This window comes from Apis laboriosa, unplaced genomic scaffold (assembly GCF_014066325.1).
Source record: "Apis laboriosa isolate Shangri-la unplaced genomic scaffold, ASM1406632v1 scaffold38_cov145, whole genome shotgun sequence".
NCBI lineage: Eukaryota > Metazoa > Arthropoda > Insecta > Hymenoptera > Apidae > Apis > Apis laboriosa.
Genome location: NW_025223092.1, coordinates 139,646 through 151,277, shown reverse-complemented (window position 1 = coordinate 151,277; position 11,632 = coordinate 139,646). Strand labels below are relative to the sequence as shown.

The 11,632-nt window shown below is 20.7% G+C and overlaps 1 protein-coding gene across 1 annotated transcript; it reads right to left on the bottom strand.

The window, feature by feature from the left end:
• Nucleotides 1–499: 499 nt before the first annotated feature.
• LOC122715535 lies at nt 500–9,154 on the bottom strand (the record flags this gene model as incomplete). Its single annotated transcript, XM_043937803.1, has 4 exons — nt 500–595; nt 678–764; nt 8,752–8,820; nt 8,897–9,154. Coding segments are annotated over 4 exons (510 nt in total), but the record flags the coding sequence as incomplete, so codon positions are not given.
• Between the last annotated feature and the right edge of the window lie 2,478 nt (nt 9,155–11,632).

The following is an 11,632-nucleotide window of genomic DNA, read 5'->3' as shown; positions in this document are numbered from 1 at the left end:
CACTTTTAAATATATTTGTGATTATATTTTATATAATTTTCAATTTTTCATGTTAAGGACGAATTCTTCAATGTGATTTTCTTTTTTTATTTCATAATTTTGAGGTCATGAATCATAAATTTAATTGCTGATTTTTTTTTAATGTTATCGCTAATAATAAAATATTCATTTACAATAATCTCAATGTTAATACACAATTATTTAAATTTTCATTATATGAAATAATATGAATAATGTAGATAGAAACAAAAAAAGAAATCCAACAGAAACTTAAATTCATAATAAATAAGTCTTAATAAACATTTTTATACATCAACTTTTGTGCTTGTTTTGAGTTTTTGAATTTTAAAAATCTTCTTTGAGATAGTATACAAAGAACGAATATTGAATCGATTTTTATTCTCTAACAATTTTTTTATTATCTTCTTATTTGCAAATTACAATGATATGCTATGAAATTTAATAGATAAGAAATCATAATTTTAATAGTAACAAAGCATTAATCTTCAAAGGTCTTTTTTAAGGGCTTCATCAAACTTGGCGACGAACTTATTTGTACTGATGCAACCAAATAAGTTATTATACTACTAAAAAACTAAAAAAGAAGAATAAATTCGTTAAATAAGTGAAATATGTTAAATAACTAAATAATCAAATTATTCGTTTATTTAACTCACCAATGTTGATAATCTATTATTAAGAATATAACCGCCAGCAGTAAATTTTAAAGGATGAAGAAGAAGTTGTAATGAAAATTGTTGCATCTGAAATTATTGTTATTATTAATTTTTATTTTTTTTTATTTTCTAAATTTTAAAGGGAGATGTTGTGTTATATTATTATATGTATTATATATGTATTATATTTTATATTTATGTTTTTTATGAAAAAAATCTGTTAAAGTCGAAAATGATGAACAACTTTGAATATTGCACAAATGGGATGCCTAAATTGATGTTATTGCTCGAAGGACCACTACTTAGAACTGTATATTCATTTATATTATAAACGAGCTCTGAGTGAACGAATGGTGGTATTTTGATTCTTTGCAGCTAACTGTGATGATTCTAACTGTATTTTATGATGTGCATTGTATCGTCATTGAATTTTATCTGCTCTAGTTTCTATTTTTATATTAATTCTATTGCAAGGCTATCGCAAGCTTTGATTTTTCCTTCATTCCTTGCTTTTCGAGAAAAATGCACATATTCTATTGAAGGGACCAATAGTCACGTTGGAGGGCAACCTCGAAGGATGGGCCTTCGCGTCGCAATGCGTGGAGATTTTCGCTCTCGTTCCCACAGTAGTCCATCGCATAGCGTGCAAATGTGGCTTATGAAATGGTCGTTATTGTGATATCTTTGTTTAAATTAGAGATTTGGAAAATGTTAGGAAAACCATGTCCGCTTATAAATTATTGTCAGGCTATTGATTCGTATTCGAATTGTTGAAAATATATGCCAGGTTACCCGACCGCTTCATAAGCCCTGTCCTTTGAAAAAAATCTGAAAATATTCATATAGTATCTTCTAAACAAAATAAAAAGAAAAACATTCGAATAAAATAAAAAATAAAATATTCTAAATAAAATCAAAATAGAAATAATAATTTATTTTAATTTTGTATATTTAAATATACAATTATTCTTAACATAATACATTGTACATTAGAATATATAATCATTATAATCATATAAATACAAAAAGTATGGAATATTTTATGAGTATTATATAAGTATGTAATATTTTAAAAGTAATCAAATATAAATGATATCTTTTTATTGAATAAGGAAAATCTAAATATAGAATATTTATACAAACTTAGAACTTTCATTGGTGAATTATAAGTATTAAAATAACATATATATTTGATAAGATTTATTATTAATTAACTTATTATTAATTATATTATATTATATTAATAAACTTATAATTAATTATAAGTTTTTTAATATATAATTTATAAGTTATATATATATTAGGTAGAATGAAATAGCACGGTAATAGAATTAAAAATTTCATTAGCGGTATCTATCATATCACAGTATAGCATTATATACACTTTTTTCAGCAATGATTTTATATTCTTTTAGATACATTACTTTATCAATATTCTAATGGAATTTTAATCTAATGTAAAATGCAATATATTATATGTAACCTGTTATTTAAGAAAAACTGTGAAGAAGTTATAAAAAATTTTAGGATATTTGGTATTGTACAAGATTTTATTTAAATTTAATTGAATCGATGTGTAACATTTTCTTCAAATCCGGTTGAATAACTCTCAATCTATTTATTTGCCAAAATCCACAAGAAATTGATATTTCGAATTAGAAAAGTTGAATATATTTCTATACATTTATATTCTATTCTATTTCTATACATTTGTTTGTTATATACAAGAAAGTTGGTAATTATATTTGAATCATATATATTTGAATCATATATTTTCTATACACTTGTTTGTTATATACAAGAAAGTTGGTAATTATATTTGAATCAATTTAATTAAAACTCCATATTAATTCACTAAATATATTAATAATTAATTGAAAATTAAAGAAGCATAAGAAAATTAAAACATATAATTATAATGTACTGATTTAACTTTATTTCATAAATCAAAAAATTATTTTATGTTAGATAAAAAAGAAAGAAATCATAATATATACATTCTTATGGCATAAAATAGTAATCTATATTTTTCTGGATTCCGGAATGATGATAAATCGAATTTATTCTTGCTTCAAATGTTCACATTTTTTTTATTATACTGGATATTTGTATTGTTCTTTGAGTTTCTGTAAATCATTTTAAATATTTGAGTTGAAATAAGATTGTTTAAGAATAAAATTACAAATTATAATGAAATAATTTTTCTTCATTCAAAAATACTTTCGAAATGAACAAACCAAATTTTAAGATGTATAACAATTAATGTTTTATATATAATTAATATATTCTTCTAATATTTTTATATTTTTATTATTAATTATTATGTTATTATACTATTATTATATTAATAAATGCAAAAAGAAATGTATTTGGTTGTTATTTAGTTCTATTTATTAAATTTCATTGAAAATGATGGATAGTTGCAAGATAATATATATATTCTAAAAAAACATGTCAAATATAATCATATTGATATAAATCATATAATTAAATTATAGAAATAAAAAACTAAATGTATTGGCAATAATGTTATTTAGCGTTATGAAGAACAATGGACATTAACATGACATATTTAGAATCATTATTCTAACTATCTTTTATCTATTTTGTTTTTTGATAAAAGCTGTTGATATACGTATACATAATAATATACGTATACATAATAAGAATAAAGATAAAAAAGAATTAAAAAGAATTTATTGAAAATTTATTCATTTTTTAACAAGTTACATAGAACTCGATAAAATATTTAATTAAGAAGTGAAATTACATTTAATTTTACTTTCTTGTATGTTATTAAGAATATAGTTCAGGATAAATATGTGTTTCTGAAAAAAATGTGTTATGATTTCTAAATAATAAAAGAAGAAAATAGAAGTATTATTAATTAAGAAAAGTTTGATTAAGAAAAAGATTGATTAAAAAAATTGAAAATTTGAATTGATTAGTGATAATTAATTAAAAATATCAAATATGAAATGGATCAATCAACAGCAAGATTAAAGCCACGGTTTATTAATAAAAGATAATCAATTCGTGCATATCCGCACGATGCGAATAAAAAATAGTAAAATAATAATAGCCGTCGACAACAGTTTAGATAACTCATATAAAATAAATGAATGAACTATAAAGTATTATTAATTCTAAAAATAAAAAATAATTGTATATGTTCCTACAGGAAATTAGGGCATAAAGATCTGAATGCCATACACAAAATATTAAGAATAAATTAGATAGAAAGAATTAAATATATGGATTAATGATTATAATATATGAGATATATTTAAGGAAAAATATCTTGAAAAAATTAAATAAATTTAAAGAATTGTAGTGTACACTAAAACATATATAATACGTGCCAACCAATGTAAACAATTTTTATAAGCAGCAAAAAAATACTTAATGATATTGATATATGTAAGATTTAATTATTAATAAATAAATTAAAACTTTCATTTTTATTAAAGAATATATTGCATGCACAAAAAATAAATAAAATATCAGATTAAATAAAGGGAAAGAATATGTTAATGTAATATGAATTAATAAATTATTTAAAGAATGAAAAAATAAGAGCTGTATTTGCAATAGAATGAGACAGTAGAGAGATAAAATAGATATCTAATTGAAATGATATTTATTGTATTAATAAAGAAACATTAGAATGAGGTAATAATAATGGCAAATTTTCTTCAAAATATTATAAACAGACTATAATAAGATATGAGTATTTGATGAAACCAGAGTATTACATGCATTTGGAACATATATACAGATGCTAGAACGTAACACAATAACAAAATTAAGAAATTATATTTTGTGAAATATAATAAGACATTCATATTGCTTAATTAATTTAAAAACAAATAAAATTATAGAATAATACATAATTTATAATGTAATAATGTATGTAAAAAAAAAAAAAAAAAATTAAAAAAATCTCAAAATAAAAAAAATATGATTATGAAAATAGAAATAAAAATAAAGTTTGAAATGAAAAAAGATAAATATGAAGTAAGAAAATAGAATGCACAAAATGAAAAAAGTGAAGATCGAAAAATAAAAATAATAAAAGTGTTTTTAAAATTAAATAGATATGCAGGATATCACACAGGAAAATGCAATCGAATCTAGGTTAATGAACGAAGCATTATTAAAAGCAAGTAAAACAACAGTATTGTATAAAAAATATTCCTTTTTACTGGTTAATAGTTTATTGGTTAATATAATAATACAATACATAAAAATAAAATCAAAAGGAGTTTCATATGAAACAATTCGTATTGAAATAAATATATTTTAAAAATAATTAAAAATAATAAAATATATATATGTTATAATATAACATAGATTTATAATAAAGATAAAATTTATTACATATATCTATTAATTTATTACATATATCTATAATTATAGAGAAAATATATAAGATTTTGCAAATATAAGATCTAGAAGAAGCAAAATGCTTATATATATTGATGGATACTGGTTATAAAGAAATTCAGGATAAATCATTATAAAATAATATTTTTTAATGTATATTGCAATCTTTCTTTAACTAGACATAATTACAAGTGTGAGGGTATTAAATAGAAAGATCTAACAGAAAATAAAAAAAAGTCATATTATACTTAAAATGTATGTTAGATTATAAATTGAAATTAGAATGCAATAAAAGAAATGATTAATTGAGTATGTAGATATGGATTTGATAAAATGCAGAATAAAAAATCAAATAGCGAATATAGTGAAAATAATGTAAAGCATAACAGATCAAATATACACTGTTTTATTTTCAATTTATTTTCAATAAAAGTAGACAATTTTTTCAAAGCAAAATATATATGTTTTAAGTGAAGCATATCAAAAAAGATTATAGTTTATAAAACTGCTGTAAAATTTGAATTTTATAAAAATAAAACTTTTAATAAAATTATTGATTATCAATTAATTTAAAGACAAAACTATGTACGATATTCCAGCAATTATAGCAGAAAAAAAATGTGCATACTAAATATCAAAATATCATTTTGTAAAAGATCTCAAAGAAAATAATATAATGTAATTAAAATATAATTCTGTGAAAATTGTGAATTATGAACAATAAAAGACAATGTTATGGAATATAAAATATAGAAATATAATAGAAATATAAAAATAAATAATTAAATGTATGGACAACAATGCCATTCTATATTATGAAAAAATAATATTGATGTGACACAACCTTTCTTCCTATTTTCTCTACTTTCGCTTTATGTTTTTTTGGAAATATCATTTGTCTATATATGCATGCATGTATAGTAAGACATAAAGATATTTAAAAACAATCAAATTAAGTTTTATTTTTCAACATAAATATTTTAAATAAAAATTCATATGATGAAAATAAATTGAATTTACTTTCATTATATTCAACAAATATGAATACAAATATTCTCTAACAATATAAAGTGAGTGTATTAAATATATAAAGAAATATAAATATAAATGATAAAAATATACAAAAAAAATGTATAAAAATATACAAATATACTCACACAATAATATAAAATAAATATAAAAAGTATATAAATATAAGTATAAAAATTTTTTAATAGAAATGATATTACAAGATATGCACTTAGAAAAGAATTTATAAATTCATTAAATAATCAAAAAATCAAATTTCAAATTGAAAAATATTATTAAATAAATATTTATCAAAATATTATATAATTAAATATAAAAGAAAAAAAGTTAATATATTCATCTCATTTATTATAGATTTATAGAAGAATATCCATAGTAAATATATTTTAGTGGTATTTTTTAGTACATTTTTATAACATTTAATAATAAATACATTTAAAAATAACAAATAAAAACATTTAAGAATAAAGTATTAGAATGTAGGATTAAAATGTAGTATTAGAATTGTAAGATAGCTTAATCAAAAAATTATATCAAGAATTACAATGATTGTAATTTGAATTGTTATAAATTTATTGTTTTCAAAATATTAATACAAAAATAATTTAATAAAAATTTGATAAAAAAATAAATTATTGCTATTATTATATTAAATTTTGATTGTACGTCTATGATAGGATATATATCAATATATAATCGCTTATCTACTGTTTCTAAAAATACACTGTGATAATCGATATTCAAAATATGTATAATAAATGTGCTAATATCATTATAATTATTTGTTAGTATCCTCTACTTTGATATCAGTAAGCTTGCATATAACTTTTGAACGATTAAAAATTATAATAACTAAACTTACGATACATTAGCTATATTATAATTCATTATTCCATTATTATAATATTATTCCATTATACATTTTAGATACTAGCTAATGTGTTTATAGAAATAATAAATAAGAGGCAATTGAGTAATGCACTGTTACGAAACACACACACATACACATACACACGCGCGGGTGCACACATGTACATACACACAGATTTTTATTTTTATTTCGAAAATTAATGAATAATCGCATTTAAAATTTTGTATTTGAAATCCTAACCATTCACTCTTTCAAATTTCAATTTGATATAATAGTTGGGTTATACCATATTACAGTTAAACAATTTAGACGAGTGAAATTACAATGACTGAAATTATAATGACAATAATAATGATATTAATATCATGTTTATCATTTATTTTATAATATTAGTAATATTATTAATTGCAATTTTTATCATTTAACTAATAGTTATTCTATATTTATTTTTTATTATTATATCTGATAAAGATTCACGAAATGTTCTATATGAATAAATATCAAAACTGATAATATTAGTTCACCTATTATACATTTTGTTTGTTTTTTACTTTTATGTGTTTATATAAACAATTGAAAAAATATCAATCGTATACATGACACATATTTTATATCGTATAGACGAATAAATAAGTTTTATATAATAATATTTTTCATAAGTATTTCGAAAATGAAGGCCAATTATTAAAAAAAAAAAGTTATTTAAATTTTTATTCTTTATAAAATAGTTAAAAATTATTGAAATCAAAGAGAAGATCTGATTACTTTGCGATCATCTATTTTGAATAATCTTTGTAGTAAAAGTGAATAAACTGACAAATTTTATTTTTCGAATTATTCGCAAAAAACTTGGATAGTATAAAATAGAATTTTATCCATATGTATTTACAATAGTATATCTCAATCGATATGGTACTTTTTTTCATATTATATTATATATATATTAAAATATATATTAAAATATAAAAATAATAATAAATAATATAAAAAAATAATATAAATATAAATAAATATAATATAAATATAATATAAATATAATATAAATATAATATAAATATAAAAAAAGATATTGCTTTATTATTTCTTAAAAAATTTATATAATATTTTTTATTGGATTGAAATCTTCTATAATATTCAATATATTCAAGAATTTTGATCCAATTATTATTTATCGAAAATTTTATTATTAGATATTAAACAAATTGCAAAAGATCTACAATTTCAGAATTCATAATATTTCAAATATTATCTTGAAATTATTTGACTAATTATTGAAAATCGATCTTGGTACCAATCTTGTACGTAGCAATCTTTTAGTATATCGCGATATATTTCTTGAAATTTTTTTTTCTATATCGTAGCATTTACTACAAATTTTAAAATTCTGAAAGTCACTTGTAAATATTTATTTTAAAAATAAGAATTTTATAAAAAAAATTATTTTGTAAAAATTTACAAAAAAAGAGATATTATGTAAAAAAATATCTCATAAAAAAAAGGACTTTATAGCATTCTGAAAACAAAATGAACTTAAATAAACATAAAACTTTAAAAATGATATTTTTATGATATATTTTTGAATTTTTATTCTTCGTGATGAATATTATATAAAAAATAATTAAATTTTGAAATCATGTTCAAAATCAATTTCAATCTTTTTAACAAATCAATAAAGTGGAATGATTAAACAAAGCAACAATATAAAAACATATAAAAGAAATAATTTTTGGCAAACATAAATCAAAATAAATTTTAATATAAAAAATGCTACATTAATGTGAATCTTACCTCGTCTCTAATGGAATTATCCAAGTAGCAAATATTTAGTTCTCGAAGTAAATGTGCTGTTACTTCTACCTACAAAATTCTAGCATTACATATATATCTATATGTATATATTAATTCTTTTATAATATAAAAAATATAATCTTACCTCATAATAGAAATTAGTATAGTGAATATTTAAAAGAATAATTTTTGTAGAATGTAGAAGAACCCATATTAAAGATCGTATAATTTTTTTATCATATAACATTTCTGATAAATTTAATGATATTAAATAAAAATATATGTTATAAAGTATACATAATAATAATGAAAATTGTACTATTAAGTCTAATAGAATTTGATAAGCATATGCTTGGTTAAGTTTACGTGAAAGTATAAGAATTTCAAAATGAATATACCTTAAAACAATAAAAGAGAAATAGATTAATAGAAAATAAAATAATATTATCATTTTTATCAAATTAGAAAGATATTGGCATTAATAGAGAAAAGAAAATAGTCTTAGGAATAGTCTTAAATACAATAATTAGATTTAGAAATAGTCTTAAGTCATAAAAAAGATAAGTAATTTATAAATTGAAATAATGACATTTTTTTTCGGAAAAAAAATATATAAACTTTTTGATTTATTACAAATAGAATAAAAAAAAAACATTAAATAAGTCTGAAAAAAAGAATCAGAATTAATGCATTACGAGAGTATATATAATTATTCTGTCACGATTTAAAAAAATTATATAAAAAATTATATTATATTTAAATGTCACGATTTAAAAAAATAAATTCTAGTATATCGAAGTTTTGTCCATTAAATCTAATTGATTTAATTAAATTTTAATTTAAAAATATAAAATAAAATTTCAAAATATGTATAATTTTATGCCTTGTATATTTTAAATTTTAAAAATATCTGGAAAATTATTTATTAACTTTACCGATTAACTTCATCTAATATTTTTGTCATCAATTTATATATGACATAACATGAATGAAATATTTACAATTAATATTAATATTAATAAAATCAATAAAATATTAATAATGAACATTAGGTATTTATAATGTGAAATTTATAAATATCAATGTTGAATAATATTACTTTCAATAAAAAATTGATTTTAATATAGTAAAACTAGTATAGTAAGACTCCCGCATCCAAACTAATAGGGAGACAAAAATGGCTGGATAATGAAATTTTCGAATAATAGAACTTTCTTTTACATTAAACTAAAATTAACAGTTTTTTTTCAACATCTAAGGATTCCATATTTTTTTAGCTTCCATATTTTTTTATTATAAGAAGCTGCGTAGAATTACATCCCCTTAAAACGCGTTGCGCCTATACGTTAAAACTATAAGTTGTCGTTTACTTGCGATTGTGATACCGTTCTTTCCTTCAGACTGAATTGATATGATTGATATTATTTAACCGGCCGATCACAGGAAAGTATTTATTACATCTAAATATATTGTATTTACGTTGTCTAACGTATATTAGGATAATCAGATAATGAATATGGATACGGAAGTCTCACGGTAGAGACTCACAGTAGACAGAATCTCATGTATTGCCTTGATATAAATATCATTGTTAATTTACAATTTTTTCAACATAAATAATTAATACATTAAAAATGTCCTAAGTTATTCACTGTCTGCTACTCGATTTTTCTCTGTACTAAATTATATAATATTACAAAACTATAGAATTCTATGCATTGAAATTATCAAATATACCTTGTAACTTGAAGAACATGTTGAATAAAATGATTTCTATTATAAAAATTCATTACAATTACGAATTTACGTGGGATATGTGATTGCATCTTATACTTTGTATTAATTTCATTTATACTTGATAACTGATATACTTCTTTCATAATCTTGTTCATTTTATGTAATTTATCTTCTAAAATTCTTAAAAAATTCAAATAATTGAAATAAATACAATATTGTGAATAATTATAAACTTATACATTGTTCGCGAATACTTATTATTTGCGAAATTTATAAATAGCTTATTCATTTTGAAAAAATATCATATAAAAAACTCTTTTTGTTCTTAATGCACACGAGCTTTTATTAAGCCTAAGCAAAGAAGTGTTATCTGAGAAGATTGTCTTGAGAATTTAATTGACACTTATAATTGTATATTTCTAACATATTTCAGATCAATTGAATCGATCCTAACGGTGATATATTCCAGACACGATTCGCGACGATTGATTCAAAGACAAATAATATTGTTCTATTTCGAGAAATTTATAAGAGAGATGCGCCGATCTGTTCCTGTTTATCGTGAAAACTTTGTATAAATCACCATCCAAGGCAGAAATTTCCTCGAATTTACTGGGTATCGCGAATCGGCCGCGATATTATTAGTTATTGATATATCCCACCGGGAAACTATGATCCTCCCAATTAAACCAAACAGGTGTTTTTTTTAAGGGCACGAGCGTCACTTGCCTAGAATCTTGTGATCACGTCGTCTGATCGCCGGATACGATAATTAGATACTTTGTGAACACATCGTGTTTTTATCGTTGGACACAATTATCTGCTGTGACATTGTGAGAGATTCTGCTCTCTAATAATTGTGCTCTGCATGAGTAAACATTTTTTTTTAGAAGTATTTTTTTTTAAGAACTATACCATTTGTTACGAAATCTGTCGAAAGATATTCGACAAACACCAGTTTACATCCATCAAAACCAATACAATACTACTATACTACTATACTATTGCAGGTGCGAACAACCATATTTTTATAATTTTCACAAGAATAAAGAACAAAAATTGAAAAAATTCTACGTATTTTCATAATGTAATATGCAAGAGAAATGAGAAAAAAAAATGAAGAAACAAAAAATTGTTTTCTTAA